Source organism: Mastigoproctus giganteus, chromosome 11 (genome assembly GCF_048544385.1).
Source record: "Mastigoproctus giganteus isolate SK-2022 chromosome 11, ASM4854438v1, whole genome shotgun sequence".
In the NCBI taxonomy this organism is placed as follows: domain Eukaryota; kingdom Metazoa; phylum Arthropoda; class Arachnida; order Uropygi; family Thelyphonidae; genus Mastigoproctus; species Mastigoproctus giganteus.
The window spans coordinates 100,696,936-100,723,747 of record NC_143585.1 but is presented as its reverse complement, the minus strand read 5'-3'; the positions used below and the strand labels follow the sequence as shown (position 1 = coordinate 100,723,747).

The following is a 26,812-nucleotide window of genomic DNA, read 5'->3' as shown; positions in this document are numbered from 1 at the left end:
GTGTGTTTTCAATGAAATATTAGCCATCATTATTGTAATATCTCATGTTGTGAGATCCTTCACAAGTTTCCTTCCTCTTATACTTTGAATAAGTATGAATAAGTAACACTTTTCCATTAGAGGCATTACTTATTCTCTATTGAGTACCACCACCACCACCACCACTCAGAAAACATTGTATTAAAGCTATTTGGTCTATCTTTGGCCGATGAATAGGTACCCAATGCATAAGAGCGAACAACCCAGCTGTGATATATTTGCACAATATGGGAATTTCCAGGTGTTCTTTTTTATATTAATAAAATTTTAGAGCAGAAAGCTTCAGACTATGACATTTCCTAGTGTAATGCATCATTAAATTATGAAAAACTCATGAATTTTGTCATAGTTTGAGACTTTCTGCCCTAAAATTTTATTAGTCTAAGAAGTACACCTTCCTGCATCACTTATATTGCTTAAATAAGTCAAAACCAGCTTGTCAGCTCTTGTGCCTTGGATAACAACTCCCCACCAATGTTGAGTACCGCCATCTGGATGGTGGTGATTAGAATAAGTAACAGTAGACTTCTATTGGAAAAGTGTTACTTATTTGAAGTATAAATAAAAAGTAAATCATGAAGGATTTCACAATAAGAGATGTTATAATGATCCCAAATATACAAACTCCTGTTTGTCATGGTTTGAATTTTTCATAGTTTGAGGCTTTCTGCTCTAAAATTTTATTTGTTATTATAATATAAATTGCATAGTTTATTTTATTTTTAAGAGGGCCTTACATTCCTAGCACTTAGGAAATCAATATTTATTGATGATAAGTTAGAAAAACCAAAGTTTTATCCATTGCATATGACCTGTAAAACATACACCATTTTGTGAAAATATAATTTAAAATTTGTGTAGTAGTGTGTCTAGAAGATTGTATATCATCAACAATCAATAATTCAAGATGGCAATTACCTTGCAACTTGCTTTCTCACCGAAAGTTATCTTTAAAACAGATCTTTTGCAAAGTTACCTTTAAAACATCTTGTGCAAGAGCAGTAACAGCATATGAACAAAAATTCAATAGCAGGAGAGTATTGCTACAAAATCTGTCATTTAGAAATCTGGATAGGTTTCAGAAATCACTGCAGCACCTGTCCTTCCAGTTTGGCAAGTCCATACTGTTGTTTAAATCTTTCCAGAGTAGTACATAAATTAACTGCCTGTTTCATCACTACCATCAAGATTTAAAAGGATCAGATAAAGGGATATATTTCATTATTGCAGTGATTAATTACTATAAAGGAATTGCATGTATATGTTATATGCATATTCTACCTGATGAAACTTGGTTTCACTTCTCTTATACAAAAGGGATCTGAAAAGGGCAATGAAAATCTAAATACATTCCATGTACGGGCAACCCCTGTATAACACAGTACTTCTACAACGCGGTTTCGTTCTAACACGATTGATAAATTGCGGCAATCCTCGCACAACATGGTACTTATATAACATGGTTTCGCTCTAATACGGTTTGAGAATTGCGGGAAACTTCTCATAGCATGGTATTTTTGAGCTTTTGTGCTGGGAAAACCCTGCTATAATGTTAGATGTAATTTTTCAATGTTTTTATTTCTTTTTGTGAATTCCCCACTGTTGACTTGCTAGTCATTATCGCCTTCATGATATTTTTCTACAGCACATTTCTAGAGGTCACTACTAGAAAACGATAAAAACAATTTGCAGTTTCTGGTTTATTGGACTTTTCTGTTAGTGCAATCAATTATAATTGGGTAGTAAACTCAATCTTATTGCATTTACAATAGTTCCGATAGCTGGAATTCTGTGGGTTTTTAACGTTATTATGGTGAAATGTGTTTCCCCTTCCATGAAATATTCAATCATATGAAAAACATAAATTTTCAAAAACTCATTACTCCGTATCTCACTTGTGCATATTAGCATTAGCATTAGCATTAGCATTAGTAGAGGCATTTGATGCAAGAAAGCAAGCTTATGCAGCATCAGCCAAAAAAAAAAAAAAAAAAAAAAAAGTAACATAAATAAATAAAAATAACCACTTCCACTTCACCCCTCTGTTCGTTCGAAATACCTGTCCAGCTGAGCCTTAAACTTATTTAGGCTATCAACTTCCACGACAAGGGATGGAAGTCTGTTCCACCCACCAACCACCCGCTGGCTAAAGGCAAATTTCCGCACATCTATCCTACATCTGTCTTTCCTCAATTTGAATTTATGCCCTCTCAGGTGATTTTTCTGAGCTAGAGGAAGAATCCCATCAGCATTGAGCATGCTCAAACCATTCAAGGCTTTGTACACCTCTATCAGATCACCCCGCTGGTGCCTAGTTTCCAGACACTGTAATTTGCAAAACTTAAGCCTTTCTTCGTAAGAGAACCCCTTTGTCCCATTCACCAATCTAGTTGCCCTTCTCTGTACTCGTTCCAGCAGCTCTACATCCTTCCTGAAATGAGGCCTCCAGGCCTGTATACAGTACTCTAGGTGTGGCCTGACCATTGCCTTATACAAGGGAATAATCACCTCCTTATCCCTGCTAGAAAAATTCCTATATATCATTGACAATACACCATGAGCTACTCTTGCAGCTCGTCTGCACTGCTCAGAGAACTTCATATCTGCCTGCACCACCACCCCCAGGTCCCTTTCATTCTCTACCACTGTCAGTGTAGTACCACAGAGTTGATACGTTGCTCTGGGGTTGCTGTTTCCCATATGTAGTACTTTACATTTGTCAATGTTAAACTTCATTTGCCACCTCGAAGCCCATCTGCTCAACCTTTCCAAATCCTGTTGCAGCAGCATAGTGTCAGTAGTGTCCTTGACAACCCTGCCAACCTTCGTATCGTCTGCAAACTTGGACATTAAGCCTGATATACCATCATCAATATCATTTATAAATACAGAAAACAATAAAGGCCCCAATACTGAACCCTGAGGGACTCCACTAATAACATTAGTCCACGATGAGCAGTGTCCATTGATTACCACTCTCTGTCTTCTCCCCCTCAACCACCCCTTTATCCATAGCAGCAACTTGCCTCCAATGCCACACTGCTCCAATTTGTGCAGCAGTCTTCCATGTGCAACAGTATCAAAAGCCTTTCTAAGATCCAAGTATATAATATCAAAGTTATTCCCTGCATCCAGTTCTTTTGTGACTGCATCATAGTATCCAATCAAATTGGTCAGGCAAGACTTCCCCTTAACAAAACCATGCTGTGTCCTAGCTATAACTGAAGTCTTGTCTAGATGATCCTGCAGTGCTTCTTTCACCAGTGCCTCCATTAATTTTCCGGTAACAGAAGTTAAACTCACAGGTCTATAATTACTTGTGTCAGCCTTTGATCCCCCTTTGTGAATTGGGGTCACATTTGCACATCTCCAGTCAATGGGTACCTCCCCTGAGTCCAAGGAAGCTCTCATAATTATGGCTAAGGGTTTGCTTACCTCCTTTGCTGCCTCCTTTAATATAACTGGATAGATCCCATCCACCCCAGGTGCCTTTCTTGTGTTTATCTTCAACAATTTCTCCTCCACTTTGCTCTCAGTTATTACAAGATTCTCTAGCTTACTGCTAGAGTTGAATACACCTCTGGCATTCCCCTCGCTGAATAACTCCTCATGTGTGAATGTCGATGCAAAATATTCATTTAGTTTGTTAGCTACCCGAGCAGGGTCATCAACAGTTGACCCATCGATCTCAAGTGGACCAATCTGATTCATCCCCTTCCTTCTAGAGTTTACATAAGTAAAGAACTCTTTGCTGTTTTTCTTCGCATCCCTTGCCAAGGATCTCTCGTAATCTGCCTTCGCCTGCCTAACCTCCTTTGTAACTTGGTTACAGATCAACTTGTATCTATCATAGGCGTCCGTGTCACGTGTTAATTTGTATGTATCCCATGCATTTTTCTTCTCTGCCATATGCCTCATTAGTTCATCTGACAACCATTTAGGCCTAAACCTTGAACAATATTTCTTAGTTGGTATGTAAAGCCTAGTAGCTTCCACGATAAGTTCTTTGAATGCTTCCCATTTTGAATTTGCTGTTGGCAATATCATCAGTTGATCCCACTGTATAGAATTTAAATACTGTCTCAGTCCATTGTAGTCGCCTTTACGAAAGCAATACCCCTTCCCTTTACCCCTAATGGTAGTTACCTCTTTGAGTAACTCCCACTTCAGCACACTGTGATCACTGCCACCAAGTGGTTCATTTATCTGCAGATTCTTAATGCATGAAGAATCACTACTGATAATCAAATCAAGAGTATTACTCCCTCTAGTTGCCTCCCGAACATGCTGATGTAGAAAACAATCATCCAATAAATCCACAAAAGCCTTGCTACTGTGTGAGTGACCAGCCCCCAAATTCCAGTCAATATCTGGGAAATTAAAATCCCCCATTATAAGACTCTCTGATTTACTGGCCCACTCTATTTCTCCGAACAGTTTCTTATTATACTCATCAGAGTCATTAGGCCTATAGCACACTCCTACTCTCAATTTTGATCTCCCAATGCTTATGTCACACCAAACTGACTCGACACTGCACTGTCCAGCGATGTCGACTGGCTTCACTTCCTTGGATTTTATGTGTTTTTTAACTAATAGCATAACCCCTCCTCCCTTCCTATCCTGTCTATCCTTTCTGTAGACATTGTACTCCCCAAATTCCAGTTCTGCATTTCTTATATCTGTGTGACACCACGTCTCTGAAATCCCCACAATATCTGCCTTTGATGTTTTGAGCAATACCTCAAATTCATCAAATTTATTTACTAAACTCCTAGCATTGGTGTACACACAAGTATACATGCACCTGTTCTTCTTCTTAGCTACCCTAACACAACCCATGTGTTTACTTGTACCCCAATGATTCCCAGCAGTCTCTGAAATATCCTGCATCTTATTTTCCAGGCTGCGGCTCATTCCAATAGAAGCAGTGCAAGAATCACTTTCACCTCTGCCAGTGGCTACTGTTAATCTATTAGTCCTTGTATCCCCCCAATCTAGCAGTTTTCCGACCCACCTAACATTGCCTCGATAGCATCAGCAAACATTCTTGCACCCTTTCTATTTAAGTGTATCCCATCCCTGTAGAAGTGTGTGTTTGTTGTGTTTGTTGCATATTGTGTTTGTTGCAACTTGTGTGGGCCGTGTTCTTTGTTATTTATTAAAGCCATTAGATCAAGGCATTATATCTACCTTTAAAACTCATTACATCAGAAAATGGTTACAATGGATTTTATAAAAAATTGATTCCGAATCTGTTGAAGTGATGGAGACATGTAAACATTTTTCAATTGTTGACTGTATCAGAATCATAGCTTTATCGCTTAAAGAAATAAAACCGTCAACATTAAATGCATATTGGAAAAATGTATGACCAGAGTGGTATGGCCGGTTCGACCATATTTCCTTCAGGAAATATGGTTGAACCGGCAGAAAATGGAATCGGTGCGATAGTAGAATTTGCCAAGTCGGTAGGAGGGGAAGGTTTTGATGATATGACTACTGAAGACATTCATGAATTATTGATAGAAAAAGAGGCTGGCAAAGCGGATTTGGTGGAAATGTCATCGGAGGTAAACCAAATCAATTCAGAGGATGATAACGTAGTTGAAAATTCTGAAGTTCCAAAATTTACACCAAAAAGCATACGGGAAAGCATAAACTTAGCCGAGCAATTAGAATCTTATTTTTTGAATGATTTACCTGTATTCCGATTTTCTGTACTGTTAAAGTTGGTTTATGGCATTACTCTCCTGAATGGATCAGTTTTTCTTTGAACACACAACATTCTCCTTCACATTCGAATTAAATTGCAAAATTATATGCAAACAATACTGAGGCAGCAGAATATCCCACAGCATTGAATAATTTGTGTAATAATAATTAGCCTATGTCTTATTAACTTCGTAAGGCAAATTTAGATTCTCTGTCAGTCAAGAATGTGTATGAGGTGCCATACCTACAGATGATTCTATCTACAAGAATTGAATGATAGTGCTAGTCTGCAGTTTGGGAAATGGGAATACCTCAGTCCAGTGGGAAAGCATTTTTACAACTATGTACTTGTTCCCTCCTGCTGTAAAACTTTCTGCACAAAAACTAGCGTCAACCGTTAGGTTGATATCTTCTATATTAAAGTTAGTCTATTAAAGAACTGAATTGGTGTTTCTTCGGTCTATATATCTGTTAATGACTGCTAATCAAGCACTCTTTAATTCCAAAAAGGAGTTTGGCTCTAAGTGTAGCAGTTCTCATCAGAAACAACTTAACTCTGCCGTGTAAGTGTGGTGCAGCAACTAAATGCATGTCTTCCAGTTGCCAGTATCCTTCATTCTTTCATGATCAATCAGAAACATTGCTATGGGGTATTCTGTGATTTTCCAAAAAATAAAGGTATTAATGAACTTGGGCTTAAAAAGTGTTGATACTGGTTTTCTAAAGCCATTCAAGTATCCTCATCTGGTTAGCAACAATATTTAATGGTTTCATTTTTTTTTCTTAAAAATCAATACAGAATATGAGATATGGCAAGTCTTCCAGAGAAATTTCCGATCCTACCAACTGCGCCAAATTATAATGCGTGTAAGTTTTTTTTCGCAAATAAGACTTGCCCTTACTGGTTTGCCCTCTGAGACAGGTTCAGTTAATGGAATTTCTCTGAACTGGATGAGGAGTATGTTTAATCTGTATCATATGGTACAAATTAAACATTTAACCATTTATCATAGATTCAGAGTTAACCTTTTAACAATTCATAGATAAACAACATTTCTAGAAAAGCAAAACTATATTCTGAATTAATGTACATATATAAATACATAAACTTTCCACATGATAATTACATTTTTAGACATAAGTGATTATATGGAAAATTATATTATAGTACAAAATCAAACTCTACCTTAACAGTGCATTCAGACCATTTCAAATGTGATGGATGTTAGCTGCATATTTATATATCTATGTTAATGTCATCTTATTTACATTTTAGTAAATATAGCCTATCTCTTCTTTGAGATAAAATACCATTTGAAATATCTTCAAACTTTGATCTTATTATCTTCAAACTTATTTCTCATTTTGTGTACAAACAATAGCAGTTAAACCACTGCACCCTGATTGCAACTGAAACTAATTCGTAACCATTGTGATTACTTGCATACAAATTTCTACTGTTTATCAGCATACCAGTAATACCTTGCTTTTCGTGCTAAGCAAAATTCATGAAAATCAGAGCAAAATTCATGAAAATATGATGCAAAAAGTAAAGCAAAATATTAATATAAATGCATTGTTAACCTGAAAAAAAAAATTAAATGAAAAACAAAAATATTAAACATTGAAAATAATGTTATTAATATTATTTTCAATATTTATGAGGGCAAGTAAACTCACAATTAGCATCTTCTCTTAAGACGATGACTGCCGAATTCGAGTTAACTCATATTTGGCGATCTGGCCCAGGACGCTGCCTATGAGTTAACTGGGACCGGTATGACTTGCCTTTCAGGTGCAGGTGTCTCCGTAGCCAGGTGGGCAGGAGCAGCAGTGCGTAGCACACGCTTCTTGATTAGACCGGGGTTCGAGCCCGTGACCACCAAATACGGAGGATGCGGAAAGGTCAGGGAATGACCACCGCATATGCCCGAAGCAATATGGCCTTAGTTGTTAATGCTCCTAAAAACCAAAACAACAACAACAACCTTTCAGGTGCAGCTACAAGTATATTTGTAGCAAATACGTGCAACTAATTGATAGTGGACTTTTGGGATAAGAATTAAAAATCAACCAGTGTCAGAAAACAGAAAATTTATTCACAAAAAAAAATATTTTATTTACAGATACATAAAGAAAAATATTTTATTTACAAATACATAAAGAAAAGTGTATTACTAAGACTCACGATAATATTAGTGTTTATTTGTGATATTTTTTGAAACATTCTTCTACACAAAGAGCAAGCTTTTCTTGGCACACTGGACAATAATAGCGTGTTTCTTGGCGTTTTTTATTTCTGGTACATACTCGGGCTTAGTCAGGCGTGTCTTTTGTTTCAGTTGGTGGTATTTCCTCTAAGTAATGAATGTCACATTCTAACATAATCTTCTTTGAAACGTTTAGAATTTTTTCTCCAAAAAAAAAAAAATTCACTGAATGTTTCTCTGAATTTTAGAGATTTTATGGTGGAACCTGTAACTTGATGGAAAAGGATGTATGCATTATGGATATATATTTCTAAAATATGTAATGCAATTTTTTTCAGCCATCTAATGGTTTTTCTTAGCACTGAATAATATGACAGCATTTGATCCGATCAATCTATGCCAGACATTCCGCTATTGTAATCTCGAATTATGTTGGGTTTTATCGAAATTTTTCCATTTTGGTTACGTACTGCAACCATTTGAACAATGTGTTTGTTAGAAATAGTGAGAACTTCTCTTTTATCCCTCCACTTGCAAACTACACAGGGCCATTTCGCTGCCATGCAACTTCTTTCTTGAATTTTTCCATCACCAGATCTTTTGGATTTTCTTTTCTATTGGTGCGTAATGTTCCACATACATAAGTTTATTGAGCAGACAACAATTTCAACAAAGCAACAGAATTATAAAAATTGTCCATATACACTACATATCCCTTGTCTAAGTAGTCCTCAAGTAAGTATAGTGCAACTTCAGCAGTATGACTTAGGTTTTGTTCAGTTTCTTCTGATTTACCTGAGTAGATTTTTATTTTCATAACAAGGCCATTGGACTCGCACAGTTCGTGAAGTTTGATTTTGTATTTGTGCTTTTTATTTTTTATGTACTGGTGGAAATGCAGTCTCCCACACCACAACATCATTGACTCGTCAGTACAGATGTTTTTATCCGGTATGTAATTATTGCGCATAACATTATTGAAATGGTTCAAAATTGGTCTTACCTTGTATAGCCTGTCAGAAGATTGTAATGAGTTATCTGTGAAGTGCAACTATCATAATATAAACTAGAATCTATTTCGACTCGTAAAAGATCACCAAAACATAACATTGTAGAATGTACTTGTACTCCAGTAATGTTCTATTGAAGGAAAAGAGCAAGGACCCATTTGTAACAAAAGTCCAAGAAACACTTTCATTTCTGAGATGTCAGTGTCCTTCCATTTTGACTACCTGGCATATTTTTGCGATTGTCCACATTTTTAAATTTCTTGCCTAGCATATAATAGTTTGTTCCACTAATAATGTAAGAAATTCTTCCGAAAAATATAGCTCTACCAGTGTTTGTACACTAAGTTTTGTGTCCATTTTCAAACCAACATTCTCTTCAAAAAAATTGTGGAGGATCTTGTGCTATCTCATTCCACAAATGATTATCATTATTTGACGTACTTGCCTGCGGAGAATTAGGATTATCTTCAGGCCGGGAGCTGGCTTCACCTTCACTATCCTTACTTGAATTGTTAGAAGGTTCGTAATTGTTACTGTTGGAACCAGAACTGTACGGCTCGTCAAAAATCTCTTCAAATTAGGAGTCACTCATATTAGCATACAGCTTAAGCTCTTCTTCGGTCAGTGGTCTCTTCATATCCATGTTTTAGGTTCTTTTGTTTTGGTTGTTTTTTTTTTTTTTTTTTAGAAACACATAAAACTAAATACGACATACATATATGGCACAGTCTATGTCACTCTACGGATTTACTCACAGCACTGACTCATATACGGCAAATTCTACAGGTAACAATACATCTTGAGTTAACTCGTAGTTGGCTGCCGTGAGGAATTTTCTATTACACATACCATCTACGAGATAAATTCAAGAAGCTTTTTTTTAAGAGTTTTGGTGATGAATATATATTATAATTTGGGTTTTGAATAATTTAACATGCCTAACTCAGATTGGCGTCGGAGACTCATTCACCCAAATAAGCCTTAGCAGTCAACGTGTTAATGAAGGTGCTAACTGTGAGTTGCCTTGACCTCCTCTTTTGGTAGTACAGAATCTCTTCATAGAAGGCAATACTTTGGTTTCACAGTCTTTCTGAAGCAGAGATGCACTCCTGGCCAATTGTTGTTTTGCTCAAAAAAAGTCCATGCCTGAATTTATTAGGACATATCCTTCCTGAAAAGCTCTGGTTGTTAAGACCTCATCCAGACCCTCTTCATTGCCTATTTTGTGAGACCTTTTGTCATTGGTTCCCTATGAGATTGCTGCAGCTCCTTTGCATCCTCCATATTGACCTTTTCAGATCTGGCACTGTTGGCCAACACCATGCTGTTACTGGCTGTTTGGTGCATCCTTCTCAAACCTGATGAAGGTATTGTGACATCGGGCCAGAGCTTCTACCAAGAATTGCTCATACAATTAGAACTGACTTCTCACTGAGACTCATCAGTATTATTGAGGACCTTCATTATGTTTTACTTAGCAAGATTGGTTCAAACTGAGATTATGGTATTTCCACTGCAATGAATCCAGGTAAAATTGATTGCATAAAACCAAGTTGTGATTAATTTTTTTTAAAAATTAAGCTGTTTTCTTTTCTAAAGTCAGTATCATAGTCACGTGTGACATGTCTTTTACAATAAGTAAGTGTAGTTAATTCATGCTCTGCTATGAAAGTGAATGGTACCGATTTATAGTGCTTTAATAAAGAAACTCACCTATTGCTGAAATAACCCAGTATTATTTCCCCAATGAAGAGAACTGCAGTTATGCTAGGTATGTACATTATAACTATTTTGAAAACTTTAAAACATTTTTTTAACTGAAGTTTCAATATCATTATACCATTGCCGTAACTATAGCATATTGACACTTCCTGAATATGGAATTAATGTGGAATTAACAAAATTCTCCACAATATTAATAAAGTCAAAATGATACAAAGAAGTAAAATTTTCTTATATCCAGTCCGTTGTTCTTTTAATTTAAGTATGTCCTTCGATATGTTTCACTAACAAAAGAAGAGAGATATATATATATATATATATATATATATATGTTAGCATTATCAGAGGCATATGATGCAAGAAGGCAAGCTTATGCAGCATTAGCCAAAAAAAAAAAAAAAACCACTCCCATTTCACCCCTCCATTCATTCGAAATACCTGTCCAGCTGAGCCTTAAATATATTTAGGCTATCAACTTCCACAACAAGGGATGGAAGTCTGTTCCACCAACCACCTACCCACTGACTAAAGGCAAATTTCCACACATCTATCCTACATCTGTCTTTCCTCAATTTGAATTTATACCGTCTCAAGTGATAATTCTGAGCAAGAGGAAGAATCCCATCGGCATTGAGCATGCTCAAATCATTCAAGGCTTTATACGCTTCTATCAGATCACCTCACCGGTGCCTAGTCTCCAGACAATGTAATTTGCAAAACTTAGCCTTTTTGAGCAGGTCCTGCTGACGAGGCTACTAGGAGACGGTCGTGTTCAAAGCCGCTAAGTGGATTTTTCTTATTTATTGATTTGAAATTATTGTTTTTCTAAAACTTTTGATTTAAATTTAGCAGTATAATATTATTTTGTGATTTTCTGATTAATTTGGTGTATTTATTCTTTACTCGGCCTTGTAATTGCATAAAAGTATCGGTAAGGGTATCCACGTGTTTGCAACTCCGCTGAACGAGAAGTTCTTTAGCCATATTAGCCGCTCGATTGAATATTTTTTACATCGAATTATTTCTGTAAGTAGCTTATAGACCTAGTAAGGATCGTTAGTTTATTCCAAATTGAGACAGCGAGGTTGAAAGTTAATTAATACTTAAGTGTCTGTAGATATAAAGTTCGTAAATTCCCGACTTTGTGATACGATAGTTATATACCGTACTAGATAGCGTTAGTTGAACTTCGTTAGCAGTTAAATTGTACTTTTAAATAAATACATATAACGACTTAGATTACAAACGTAACATAATTAATTATATTTAACATAATTAATAACATAACATAATTAATTATAATTAATTAATAAATTAATAGAATCATGACTCAGACCAGAGCAGCAAAGCAAAAGGCTCAAGCTAATGGAAGTGCTGTGGCTCAGAGCAGAACTGAGGGGGGCAGTTGTCCTCTGACTCACAGCCTTATAAAATGCACTGTTTGCTTGATGTTTGCAGAGCAATCGGGTACGGGACATGATACTGCCATGGGGGATGTCTTTGTGTGCGCGATGCAAGGAGTGTATCGATATCAGGCAACAACTCAGCGTTCTTGTGGGCCTATATGAGAGCTTGAAGGACAGGGTGGATGCCCTCGAAGAAACTAAATTGAGGGCCCATCAAGCTCTCAGCTGCCCACATCAACGCCAGAGCTTGCACATGGGCATCACGTGACACAGAGGCAACCCCCAAGGCAGAATGCGCTGGTCCCGAGGGAACTAGTAGTTGTAGGTGACTCTATTGTCAGGGAAACAGGGAACATGTTTTGTAAAAAGGATAGGTGGAACAGGACCAGGGTATGTCTACCAGGGGCAAAGGTTGATGACGTTGTAGAGCGAATATCATCTTTTAAGGGCACAAAAGGTGATATAGTTGTACACATTGGCACTAATGATATTAAGAGTAGGAGACCGGCAGAATTACTTAACAAGTACAGGTCACTGTTGAACAAAAGCCGAGAATTAGACTTGAATTTGAAAGTGTCTGCAATTCTGCCCAGACACGATATGATGAGGGCCTTGTCGATCAATTCGGCCCTGGAAAGATTGTGCAAGGCTCAAGGGGTAGAATTTTTTTCAGCCTGGACTGTACTTGTTAACAGGAGAGATTGCTTCTACAGGGATGGGATACACTTAAATAGAAAGGGTGCAAGAATATTTGCTGATGCTATCGAGGCAGTGTTAGGTGGGTTGGAAAACTGCTAGCTTGGGGGGAGACAAAGACCAATAGATTGACAGTAGCCACTGGCAGAGGTGAAAGAGATTCTTGCACTGCTTCTATTAGAATGAGCAGAAGCCTGAAAAACAAGATGCATGATATTTCAGAGACTGCTGGGAGCCATTGCGGTACAAGTAAACACATGGGTTGTATTAGGGTAGCTAAGAATAGAAACAGGTGCAGGTATACTTGCGTGTACACCAATGCTAGGAGTTTAGTAAACAAATTTGATGAATTTGAGGTATTGCTCAAAACATCAAAGGCAGATATTGTTGGGATATCAGAGACGTGGTGTCACACAGATATAAGGGATGCAGAACTGGAATTTGGGGAGTACAACGTCTACAGAAAGGATAGACAGGATAGGAAGGGGGGAGGGGTTATGCTATTAGTTAAGAAACACATAAAAACCAAGGAAGTGAAGCCAGTCGACATCGCTGGACAGTGCAGTGTTGAGTCAGTTTGGTGTGACATAAGCATTGGGAGATCAAAATTGAGAGTAGGAGTGTGCTATAGGCTTAATGACTCTGATGAGTATAATAAGAAACTGTACAGGGAAATAGAGTGGGCCAGTAAATCAGAGAGTCTTATAATGGGAGATTTTAATTTCCCAGATATTGACTGGAATTTGGGGGCTGGTCACTCACACACTAGCAGGGCTTTTGTGGATTTATTGGATGATTGTTTTCTACATCAGCATGTTCGGTAGGCAACTAGAAGGAGTAATACTCTTGATTTGATTATCAGCAGTGATTCTTCATGCATTAAGAATCTGCAGATAAATGAACCACTAGGTGGCAGTGATCACAGTGTGCTGAAGTGGGATTTACTCAAAGAGGTAACTACCATTAGGGGTAAAGGGAAGGGTTATTGCTTCCATAAAGGCGACTACGATGGACTGAGACAGTATTTAAATTCTATACAGTGGGACCAACTGATGATGCTACCAACAGCAAATTCAAAATGGGAAGCATTCAAAGAACTTATCTTGGAAGCTACTAGGCTTTATATACCAACTAAGAAATATTGTTCAAGGTTTAGGCCAAAATGGATGTCAGATGAACTAATGAGGCATATGGCAGAGAAGAAAAATGCATGGGATACTTACAAATTAACACATGACACAGAAGCCTATGATAGATACAAGTTGATATGCAACCAAGTTACAAAGGAGGTTAGGCAGGCGAAGGCAGATTACGAGAAATCCTTGGCAAGGGATGCAAAGAAAAACAGCAAAGAGTTCTTTACTTATGTAAACTCTAGAAGGAAGGGGATGAATCAGATTGGTCCACTTGATATTGATGGGTCAACTGTTGATGATCCTGCTCAGGTAGCTAACAAACTAAATGAATATTTTGCATCGACATTCACACATGAGGAGTTATTCAGCGAGGGGAATGACAGAGGTGTATTCAACTCTAGCAGTAAGCTAGAGAATCTTGAAATAACTGGGAGTAAAATGGAGCAGAAATTGTTGAAGATAAACACAAGAAAGGCACCCGGGGTGGATGGGATCTATCCAGTTATATTAAAGGAGGCAGCAAAGGAAGTAAGCAAACCCTTAGCCATAATTATGAGAGCTTCCTTGGACTCAGGGGAGGTACCCATAGACTGGAAATGTGCAAATGTGACCCCAATTCACAAAGGAGGATCAAAGGCTGACACAAGTAATTATAGACCTGTGAGCTTAACTTCTGTTCCAGGAAAATTAATGGAGGCACTGGTTAAAGAAGCACTGCAGGATCATTTAGACAAGACTTCAGTTATAGCTCGGACGCAGCATGGTTTTGTTAAGGGGAAGTCTTGCCTGACCAATTTGATTGGATACTATGATGCAGTAACAAAAGAACTGGATGCAGGGAATAGCTTTGATATTATATACTTGGATCTTAGAAAGGCTTTTGATACTGTTGCACATGGAAGACTGTTACACAAATTGGAGCAGTGTGACATTGGAGGCAAATTGCTGCTGTGGATAAAGGGGTGGTTGAGGGGGAGAAGACAGAGAGTGGTAATCAATGGACACTGCGCGTCGTGGACTAATGTTATTAGTGGAGTCCCTCAGGGCTCAGTGTTGGGTCCATTATTGTTTTCTGTATTTATAAATGATATTGATGATGGTATATCAAGCTTAATGTCCAAGTTTGCAGACGATACAAAGGTTGGCAGGGTTGTCAAGGACACTACTGACACAATGCTGCTGCAACAGGATCTGGAAAGGTTGAGCAGATGGGCTGAGAGGTGGCAAATGAAGTTTAACATTGACAAATGTAAAGTACTACACATGGGAAACAGCAACCCTAGAGAAACGTATCAACTCTGTGGTACTACACTGACAGTGGTAGAGAATGAAAGGGACTTGGGGGTGGTTGTGCAGGCAGATATGAAGTTCTCTGAGCAGTGCAGACGGGCTACAAGGGTAGCTCATGGAGTATTGTCAATGATATACAGTAATTTTTCTATCAGGGATAAGGAGGTGATTATTCCCTTGTATAAGGCAATGGTCAGGGCACACCTAGAGTACTGTATACAGGTCCGGAGACCTCATTTCAAGAAGGATGTAGAGCTGCTGGAACGAGTACAGAGAAGGGCAACAAGATTAGTGAATGGAACAAAGGGGTGCTCTTACGAAGAAAGGCTTAAGTTTTGCAAATTACAATGTCTGGAGACTAGGCACCAGCGAGGTGATCTGATAGAGGTGTATAAAGCCTTGAATGGTTTGAGCATGCTCAATGCTGATGGGATTCTTCCTCTAGCTCAGAATAATCACCTGAGAGGGCATAAATTCAAATTGAGGAAAGACAGATGTAGGATAGACGTGCGGAAATTTGCCTTTAGCCAGAGGGTGGTTGGTTGGTGGAACAGACTTCCATCCCTTGTCGTGGAGGTTAATAGCCTAAATAAGTTTAAGGCTCAGCTGGACAGGTATTTTGAACGAACAGAGGGGTGAAGTGGAAGTGGAGTTTTTTTTTTTTTTTTTTTTGGCTGATGCTGCATAAGCTTGCTTTCTTGCATCAAATGCCTCTACTAATGCTAATGCTAATGCTTTCTTCGTAAGAACTACTCATTGTTCCATTCACTAACCTTGTTGCCCTTCTCTGTACTCGTTCCAGCAGCTCTACATTCTTCTTGAAATGAGGCCTCCAGACCGTTATACAGTACTCAAGGTGTGGCCTGACCATTGCCTTATACAAGGGAATAATCACCTCCTTATCCCTGCTAGAAAAATTCCTGTATATCATTGACAAGACACCATGAGCTACTCTTGCAGCCCATCTGCACTGCTCAGAGAACTTAATATCTGCCTGCACAATTACCACCAGGTCCTTTTCATTCTCTACCACTGTCAGTGTAGCACCAGGCGCCCCCGTAGCCAGGTGGGCAGGAGCAGCAGTGCGTAGCACACGCTCCTTGATTAGACTGGGTTCGAGCCTGTGACCACCAAATACGGAGGATGCGGAAAAGTCAGGGAATGACCGCCGCATATCCCCGGAGCAATATAGCCTTAGTTGCTAATGCTCCTGAAAACCAAATAACAAACAACAAACAAACAGTGTAGTACCACAGAGTTGATACCTTGCTCTGGGGTTACTGTTTCCCATATGTAGTACTTTACATTTGTCAATGTTAAACTTCATTTGCCACCTCTCAGCCCATCTGCTCAAACTTTCCAGATCCTGTTGCAGCAGCATAGCGTCAGTAGTGTCCTTAACAACCCTGCCAACCTTTGTATCGTCTGCAAACGTGGACATTAAGCTTGATATACCATCATCAATATAATTTATAAATACAGAAAACAATAATGGACCCAACACTGAACCATGAGGGACTCCACTAATAACATTAGTCCAGGATGAGCAGTGTAAATTGATTACCACTCTCTGTCTTCTCCCCCTCAATCATCCCTTTATCCATACCAGCAATTTGCCTCCAATGCCACACTGCTCCAATTTGTGCAGCAGTCTTCCATGTGCAACAGTATCAAAAGTCTTCCTAAGATCCAAATATATAATATCAAAGTTATTCTCTGCATCATTATTTTGTGACTGCATCATAGTATCCAATCAAATTGGTCAGGCAAGACTTCCCCTTAACAAAACCATGCTGTGTCCGAGCTATAACTGAAGTCTTGTCTAGATGATCCTGCATTGCTTCTTTAACCGGTGCCTCCATTAATTTTCCTGGAACAGAAGTTAAATTCACAGGTCTATAATTACTTGTGTCAGCCTTTGATCCTCCTTTGTGAATTGGGGTCACATTTGCACATCTCCAGTCTATGGGATCCTCCCCTGTGTCCAAAGAAGCTCTCATAATTATGGCTAAGGGTTTGCTTACTTCCTTTGCTGCCTCCTTTAATATAACTGGATAGATTCCATCCACCCCGGGTGCCTTTTTTATGTTAATCCTCAACAATTTCTCCTCCACTTTCCTCTCAGCTATTACAAAATCATCTAGCTCATTGCCAGAGTTTACTTCACCTCTGGCATTCCCCTTCCTGAATAACTCCTCATGTGTGAATGTAGATGCAAAATACTCGTTTAGTTGTTTGTTATCCACCTAAGCAGGATCCTCAACTGTTGAACCATCAATATCCAGTGGACCAATCTGATTCATCTCTTTCCTTCTACAGTTTACATAGGTAAAGAACTCTTTTCTGTTTTTCTTTGCATCCTTTGCCAAAGATTTCTCATAATCTGCCTTTGCCTGTCTAATCTCCTTTGTGACTTGGTTACAGACCAGCTTATATCTATCATAGGCTTCCATGTCACCCATTAATTTATATGTATCCCATGCATTTTCTTCTCTGCCATATGTCTCATTAGTTCATCTGACATCCATTTAGGCCTAAACCTTGAACAATATTTCTTAGTTGGTATGCAAAGCCTAGTAGCTTCCAAGATAAATTTTTTGAATGCTTCCCATTTTGAATTTGCTGTTGGTAACATCATCAGTTGGTCCCACTGTATAGAATTTAAATACTGTCTCAGACCATCGTAGTCACCTTTACAAAAGCAAAAACCCTTCCCTTTACCCCCGATGGTAGTTACCTCTTTGAGTAAATCCCACTTCAGTACACTGTGATCACTGAATGTTATTTAGCATACTCAAACCTTTCAGTTCTTTGATCAGATCCTCACCTGAAATCCCCAAAAATCTAAACTCTCTCTCTCTCTCTCTCTCTCCCCCCCCCCTCTCTGTCTGGCTCTCTCTCTCTCTCTCTCTCTCTCTCTCTCTCTCTCTCTCTCTCTCTCTCTCTTCCCCCCCCCCAGTCCATCCTAACTACTGCTTTCTATTATGAAACAATAACCTGTCTGCCCCATCTGAAAGTTTCCTACAGATTTTGATTTTTATTTATTTATTCCTTTCTTTTTGCTTATATACAGTCGATTCCGGTTATTTGAGACACATCGGGACTAGTGCATTTTGACCCAATTAAACGGCTTCCCCAATTATATGAAGTTTCACGTAAATAGTTAAAAATACAATGGACCCCCGCTTTAAGATTGATTTTCTATACGATCAAATCGTGTTACAATGGACTCACCATACTAAAGTACCATTCACTATATGATATGTAGTAAACTCCCGTCATTGTGATCACATTTGTGAACTGAATTTTAATTCTGTTAAACAGTAATTCTAATTAGCAAAAATAGGAGGAAATTATCCACAGGCTATAAAAGTAAAGATATATCAAGCACAAATTTACACTTTATTGCCTTACCAATTAAAAAAATTAAATGATACTTGAAAATTGGAAGAATATTTTCCACAGGTTAGCAAAATAAAAATAAATAAAATTAAATTAAATAAGCTTAAGTAATACATACTGTAATATGTACATATTAACTAGTTGATATTTCTGTTCACTAACATTTGTGGTGGAAATTAAAATTTAAAACAGTCAAAAAGATAAGCAATCAATAACAAAGAACATGGCACACGCACGAATCGCAAGTAACACGATACTCACAAATGAGAATGGAGTGACAAGTTACGAAGCTTAAAAAATAGGAATGAAGAGAAGATTCTGAAACTTTGTTTTTTATATGATTGAAGATTTCAGTGGAAGGGGAAATACATTTCACCATAATGTGAAAACCCACAGAATTCCAATTATCAGTATTATCACAAATTCAATAAGGTCGAGTTTACTATGCGTTTATAATAGATTGCACTAACAGAAAAGCCCAATAAACAGGGGACTGCTAATTGTTTTATGGTTGTGACCTCCAGAAATCCGACCGAACTATGTGGTATGGTCCAAGACAATCGTAGGGTAATTTCGAGTGCTGCAGTCTCCTGCCCCGATTAAACGGCATGTTGTCCCAATTCAGTGAAGCAAACCCTGGCTATTTTCTCGATTGGGTTCTGTTCTTTAAGATTTGTCCCAAATAGACGGCTGGCCCAAATAACTGAAATTCACTGTATATGAAATTCCTTTATTGGCTGAGATGATATTAATAATAATAAAGGCAATACCCCACGACAAGTTAACCAGAGGGTTTCACAATAAAAAAAATAAATAAATAAAATAACGTGCCACAGCACATTAGGCAGAAGATTAATAATTCATTATTAATAAATTATAAAATAGTAATTCAAAAGTCAAGAGAAATTGTCTTGATCATATTTTTCATATAGGCTGAATCACAAAACCAAGATTCAGAGTCAAGTTTAGGCTGTTTACACTAGTTCACAGCTTTGTTGATGAAAACGGAGTCTACTTCAGTGTGGTAAAGTTATATTGAAGAGCAGGTGCAGATCTTGTGTGTCCAAGAGGAATTCTCTAATTTTGTAAAGTATAGACATTGAGGAAATCATCTTTTGCTGCAAGAAGTTTCAGTTGGCAGATGATGGCTTATAGCTTCGAGCACACCTGGAACAGTGTGAATTGAAGATGGATATAAAGTTGTAAGTTGTGGGAATCAATTAACTGACTGACATGGTGTCAGGAAGATTGCTTTGAAGATGGTGCAGTATCTTGTACTGCAGGTCATGTCTCAAACCTCATAACCAGGTATCTGACCACAACAGGTATTCACATGGCTATTTCATTTTTTCCATCCTTTATGAAGCATATGGGCACTTTTCTGATGATCAGCTTGATCACTTGACCAAAACATAAGTGTATTTGGTCTAATTTTTTTGTTAAACTTCTAATGAAGTTTAACAACAAAAAATCATATAATTATAAACAGAAATCCTAACGTAAGGAAGTTAATTCTAAAGTGCATAAAGAAGTTGATCACAGAATCCAGCATACTGCCATGTAAGAATAAAATTACTGCTCTGTATATGTATTATATTATAATATTAATTATTATTATTATATTTGTATTATATTGTAATCCCATTATATCAAATGGCTCCTATGATTTGCTAATTCTCATTGCAGCAAATTTGGCACTACCGTGGACATCACAGTGGATATCATAGCAGTTCTTTCCTCACACCAACTGTAAATAGTCTGCATTTGATTCCCATTTCCAAGAAAGTTGAGGGATACTTCCCATCATGGAAGAGGACAGCTCTTAATGGGCTATTTTTACTCAATAGCAAAGTTGACTGGCTTTGGGTGAAGAGCCTCATGATTCTGCCCTTGCCCCAGCACTCTGGATTTTGTATAGCAACAGACAAAGGGGATGATGATGGAATCCTCTACAGATCCATCCAGCAGATGCATTCTAGTAGAGGTTATTACTAATAATCACATTAAACTGAAGTCCAAGCATTACACAAGGTGTTGCTAATTATTACCCTATAGAAACTCATAATTAGACAGTATATGTTAACTCTGGCAAAACTTATCTATAAATTAGAGACCACCTGATTATATATTAAGAATTTTATTAAGAATATTTCAATACATACTCTTGTAGAGGCTAAAATATAACTAGTTAGAGTTTCCTCTTTTATGTGTCCAAGAACTGTTATTTGCAAGTGCGAGATGCAGAATTATAAATATTGATGATTTTTTTTTTTTAACTGGCCAACCAGAAGCTAAAAGTATTAAATAAAGTTTGGTATATGTAATAATCAAAATTACAATGCACAAATATAACTAGAAATCAGTATTAAAAGAATGACATTTTTTTTGTCTCTGTAATATAGAACAAAAATATGAGCTTCAACAAGCTCACAAACGTTGGATTCTGCAATTATCCAGCTAAAGGTATAACTCTGCCAAAATGATAATATAAGATTATGGGAATAATTCAAAGCAGAAGTCAAAACCAAACAAATCATACATTACTGTATTAGGTATATGATCATGAAGAACATTCTGCTCCTTCAAAAGCTTGACACCAAGAACTTGGCATTTAGGTTAGGTCTTATCTATAAATTAGAGACAAGTGACATTATCCAATGTTCTCCCTAAGTTGTTAATATCTTTTTAAATTACATATTTCTACCTGAATGGGCGAATCTGCTATGCATTTAAAAATCTGAGACACTGCTGTTACAGCTGTTTCAAAGTTTACTGATCTCTCATCAGTCAATGGATGGCCTCTGTTAGTAAACATATGCTGGACTGAACTGGATTCACCTGCTCAGGTGATGCTATGCAACTTAAAAAGATATTAGCAACTTAAGCAGAACTGGATATTTGTGTCTAATTTGAATAAAGGACCAACCCTTTGTACCTGTATGTGTTTTTCTTTCTAAATCTATAGAATTTATATAGATTTTCACACTTAACCTTTTTTACTGAATTTGTTATTTTATGCATTAAAAATTAAAATATTTTTGATTTTCAGCACCAATGGACAAACCAAAGAACAATGCATTAAAACAACTGAGAGAGGAGTTGCAGAAAGAACACCTTGCAAATAAACTAGATGGTTATTGTTTATATCTGTAAGTAATATGACTTCGTAAATGAAGTCTTCACAATTTATTTTACAGTAATTCTTCCTTTGTTAACTTTTGAATGTCTATCCCAAATTACAACTATTTGGTGTTCATTGAAATATAACTTTCTTTCCACTTACTATAATTTTTTTGCACAACAACAGATGGAAGTTTGTTCCAGCAATCAACTACCCGCAGACTAAAAGCAAATTTCTGCATATATATTCTACAACCGTCTTTCCTCAATTGAGTTTATGCCCCCTAAAGTTCGTAATCTGAGCAAGAGGAGGAATCCCATCAGCATTGAGCCTACTCAAACTATTCAAGGCCTTATACACTTCAATCAGATAACCTCACAGGTGACTAGTCTCCAGACGCTGCAATTTGCAGAAATTAAACCTTTCTTCCTTGGTAAGAGTGACCTTCGCTGTACTCGTTCTAGCAACTCTACATCTTCATAAAATGAGGCCTCCAGACCTGTACGCAGTACTCAAGGTGTGGCCTGACCATTGTCTTATACAAAGGGATAATCATCTCCTTATCCCTGAGGCACCTCCGTAGCCAGGTGGGAAGGAGCAGCAGTGCGTAGCACACTCTTCTTGATTAGACCGGGGTTCGAGACCGTCACCACCAAATATGGAGGATGCGGAAAGGTCAGGGAATGACCACCGCATATCCCGGAGCAATATGGCCTTAGTTGCTAATGCTCCTAAAAACCAAATAACAAACAAATCTTATCCCTGTTAGCAAAATTCCTGTATATCATTGACAATACCCCATGACCTGCTCTTGCAGCCTATCTGCACTGCTCAGAAAACTTCATATCTGACTGCAGTTACCCCAGGTCTTTTTCATTCTCCACTACCTTGAGTGTAGTACCACACTCAAGGTAGTAGAAAATGCAAAGTAGTGCATTAGCAAATGCAGTACTTTGCATTTGCCACCTCTCAGCCCATCTGCCCAACTTTTTGAGATCCTGTTGCAGTAGCAAACTGCCATTAACAACCCTGCCAACCTACGTATCGTCTGCAAACTTGGACATTAAACCTGATATACCTTCATCAATATCATTGATAAATATACAAAACAGCAATGGGCCCAACACCAAGAGCAGTGTTGGGCCCATTGGTCGTAAACCCAACACCAAGAGCAGTGTTCATTGATTACCACTCTGGTCTTGAGGTTGTCACAGACATTCTCTCAGATATGCCAGACAAGCTGTACTTGCTACCTGGGAGTGTAAAACACTGATGGAACTGATATTTGGATGGCACTCAAATCAAGTAGACCCAATTTTTGGCAAAGTCTGGAGAGTCTGTGACAGCCAGATCCTCTGCTTGTCCCTTCACAATGGTAGGACTGTTAGTAATCCTGGGTATAACCTCCATGCACAAGCACATGGTGGGTGACCACCCAGGTGTGAACAAACATAAGCAGGGGTCATGGTGTGGCACCCACACTACATGGAGGAATGCTGCCCCTCTGTGTTACCAGACAATACTAGGTGGTAGATGACTCTCATCAACCAGTGAAATACCACCACTTTGCTTATTGGAGGCTTGAAGTGGTGGAACCCATGTTTAGTCTCCAGAGCTAAGTTCCTGTCGACTCTTCCCCATCCCTTCCATCATGCAGTATGACTGATGACTTGAGGTTATGATGAACATCATGGCGAGGTCCAATCTTCGTTACATTTTGAGGGTACAGCTCTAAAACAGTGATCGCAGGCCGGCCGCTAGTTAGTACACTGGACCGAACTATTGGTAACTCTTTAGGAGGCTTCCGGATCAGCTAGTGTATAATCTTGCTACCTCTACTCTGCCAGATAGTGACTGGAGGGAGCCCAAGTAGTGTGTATGTGGGGGCATTGTCGAGGCCATGTTATGTCAAGGATCTGGGTATATTCTTACTATGTGTATGCCATATCCAAAAATTTCATTACTTCATACGGCGTATGCCCCCCCCCCCCACTTTTTCTTACTATTGAATACACTATGAATTGTCAAACTAATAGAGTAAGCTTATCTGCAAAAAGATCTAAACCTCCCAAATACTTCCTAGTTCATTTCACAAATATATGTGGTCTCAATTCTAATCTCAACGATGTCCATTTCCACTTGCAGTCTGCCAAAATCCATGTACTTTTTTTGACAGAATCTCAGTTATCGGTTGATTCAAATGCTGCTCAACTCAGTTTCCAAAATTATTTGCTGTATGATTCCTTTCACCTCAAAGGTGGTACTTGTGGATACGTCCGTTCCGATATTCCCTGTCAGAGAATTGGTAATTTGGAATCTCCTCTATTCGATTTTCTCTGGCTTAAAATCTCTCTACCTCATTGTGTCAAATTCATCTGTTGTATCTACTATTCTCCCAACTCCACTAATCACTTGGAGCTCTTTCACTTCCTCTCTTTGCGACTTGACTTTCTCCAATCCAGTCCTTTCTCCAGTTGAGGTAATTTTCCTTGGTGATTTTAAAGTTCACAACTCCAGCTGGCTTCCGTTTTCTAGTCACACCGACCCAGCTGGTCAAGATGCTGAGGCTCTTGCTATTACTAATGCCCTTGCACAGATTGTTGATTTACCTACAAGAATACCAGACAATCCTAACCATACAGCCAACATGCTTGATCTTTTTCTAACAAACAACCCTTCTAATTACACGGTCAAAGTGAGAGGTCCTTTAGGAACCTCAGATCACAACTTGGTGATTGTCTCTTCTCCAATGGAGCCTTTATCTCATGGTTATTCCCAACCTCGTATTGTTTGGCATTACAAGAATGCAAAATGGGATGACCTGCGAGATTTCTTTTCTTCTTTTCCTTGGTTGGATTACTGTTTAAAAACTTCTGATGTCAACGTTTGCTCAGATCGTGTCAGTGAAATTATTCTTTCAGGAATGGAATCCTTTATCCCACATTCCACTTTAAAATCTCGTCCTTTATCTAAACCTTGGTTTTCCAATAAATGTGCTAAGGCTGTTGAAGAGAAGAACGTTGCATATCGTAATTGGCTTGTTTCTAATTCTTCAGTTTCATTTTCTGCCTACACGAAAGCTCACAACAATTGTAAAGCAATTATTAATCAGTCCAAACTGGAGTTTGAACAGGCTAAGAGTAGAAAACTTGCTTCCTACCCTAATGGTAGCCGAGCACTCTGGTCTCTTGCTAAAGCTATTGGCCGCAACTTTTTCCCATCTCTGCTCCCACCATCGTCCCACCACTTTTGCCCATCTCTTTCCAAACCAGATGGTTCTGTTGTCACTTAAGCCATGGATAAAGCTGACCTGCTAGCATCCCTTTTTTCTTCCAACTCATTTATTAATGATCTTGGTAAAACACCTCCCAACACGCGCCATTCAATGCCTCCTGTGGTCTTCCGTCAAAAGTATGTCAGAAGGATTTTGATGAATCTTGATGCTAAGAAAGCTCCAGGTCCTGATGGTATTTCTCCACTTGTTCTCCAAACCTGTGCTCCTGAACTTACTCCTGTTCTTTGCCACCTTTTTTCACTTTCTTATTCCAAAGGTGTTTTTCCTTCTGCTTGGAAATTTGCTCATATCCAGCCAGTTTCTAAAAAGGGTGACAAATCCCTCCCATACAATTATCATCCCATTGCAATTACTTCTACTCTTTCTAAAATAATGGAGAAATCAATTAACCGGCAACTCTTAATCTACCTAGAAACCTTCCATCTGATCAACAATCGCCATTATGGATTCTGTCAGTGTCGATCCACTGGTGATATTCTGGCTTATGTTACCCATTTATAGATTAATTCAATGGAAAAGTTCAGTGAAACACAAGCAGTTGCTCTTGACATCTCAAAGGCTTTCGATCATGTTTGGCATAAAGGTCTTCTAAACAAGCTTCTATCTTATGGTTTGCCAACTGCTTTTTTTTTTAATTGGTTATCCAGTTTTCTCTCTGATCGCTCACTGAGGGTGATGATAGATGGCTCTCTGTCTTCTAACTTCTCCACTAATGCTGGTATCCTCCAAGGTTCAGTTCTTTCCCCTTCTTGTATATTAATGACCTTCTTCCATTGACTTGAAATCCTATCCATAGTTTTGCTGATGAAAGCACATTGCATTCAGCTTTCCATTTTGAGAAAGCTTGTCCTGCTCAATCAGCTTCAACTTCTCAAAAATCTACTACCAATTCCTTAAATGCCGATCTCCAGGTAATTCTCCAGTGGGGCAAAGAGAACTTAGTTGATTTCAGTCCTTCTAAAATTCAGTCTTGTTTTATATCTTGCAAAAAGGATGCTTCTGCTCTTATGCTTATCTTGGGTGACATTCCGATTTCTTGGCAAAATGATATACAGTAAACCCCCGCCATTCGCGGGGGTTATGTTCCTGAGAAATGCTGCGAATACCGAAAACGCGAATACTGAGTTATGGCTCCCATAGTAATAAAGGGGTTCTGTTCCAAAGTATGAAATATATAAGAAAAACTAGTGTAAAATTTGTCTATGTATGTATGTATTATATGTACATTCATAATATGACTATGTACATTGACAGTACACAGTGAAATGCAAGCATAAGGCATCGAAATGAAAATAAGAAACAATTTAATATTAAATGTAATATTTATTAGAAATTTCAAACCAGCATCTTTGCTAGCTAAAAAAACTTATCCCGCCAGTGCTATCACCAGTTTCGCTAAAGTGTTGATAAAGGAGTTTTGCCTTTTCACAAATGATGAGTGAACTTAACGGAAGTATATTTTGAGTTCGGTCTTCTATCCACAGATTTAAAGGTTTTTCCATTTTTTATAATTTAACATCATGAGTTACAGAGCAAATTTTTGAAGCAATTAGCGCGTTTTCACAGACACTATGGCGAATTTTTTCTTCCGATTTCTTGATTGATCATACCGTTGACTCATTGATTTTATAATGTTTTGCCACTGAGGAGACACTTTCACCATTAGAAATTTTGTCTAATAACTCAATTTTATTCGCTAATGTCACCTTCTTTGATCTTTTCACATTTCCCTTGTTATTTGTAGCCATATTTTTGTACGGGTTAGAAAGA

General features: G+C 38.1%; 1 protein-coding gene across 2 annotated transcripts in view; it reads left to right on the top strand.

The window, feature by feature from the left end:
• Cdc23 (cell division cycle protein 23) overlaps positions 1 to 26,812 on the top strand; it is a 268,183-nt gene that overhangs the window by 44,279 nt on the left and 197,092 nt on the right. For both annotated transcript variants that reach the window (XM_090385187.1, XM_090385186.1), the window contains exon 5: positions 21,676 to 21,775. In XM_090385187.1, coding sequence (XP_090241313.1) covers positions 21,676 to 21,775 — 100 coding nt within the window. The remainder of the gene's footprint in view (positions 1 to 21,675; positions 21,776 to 26,812) is intronic.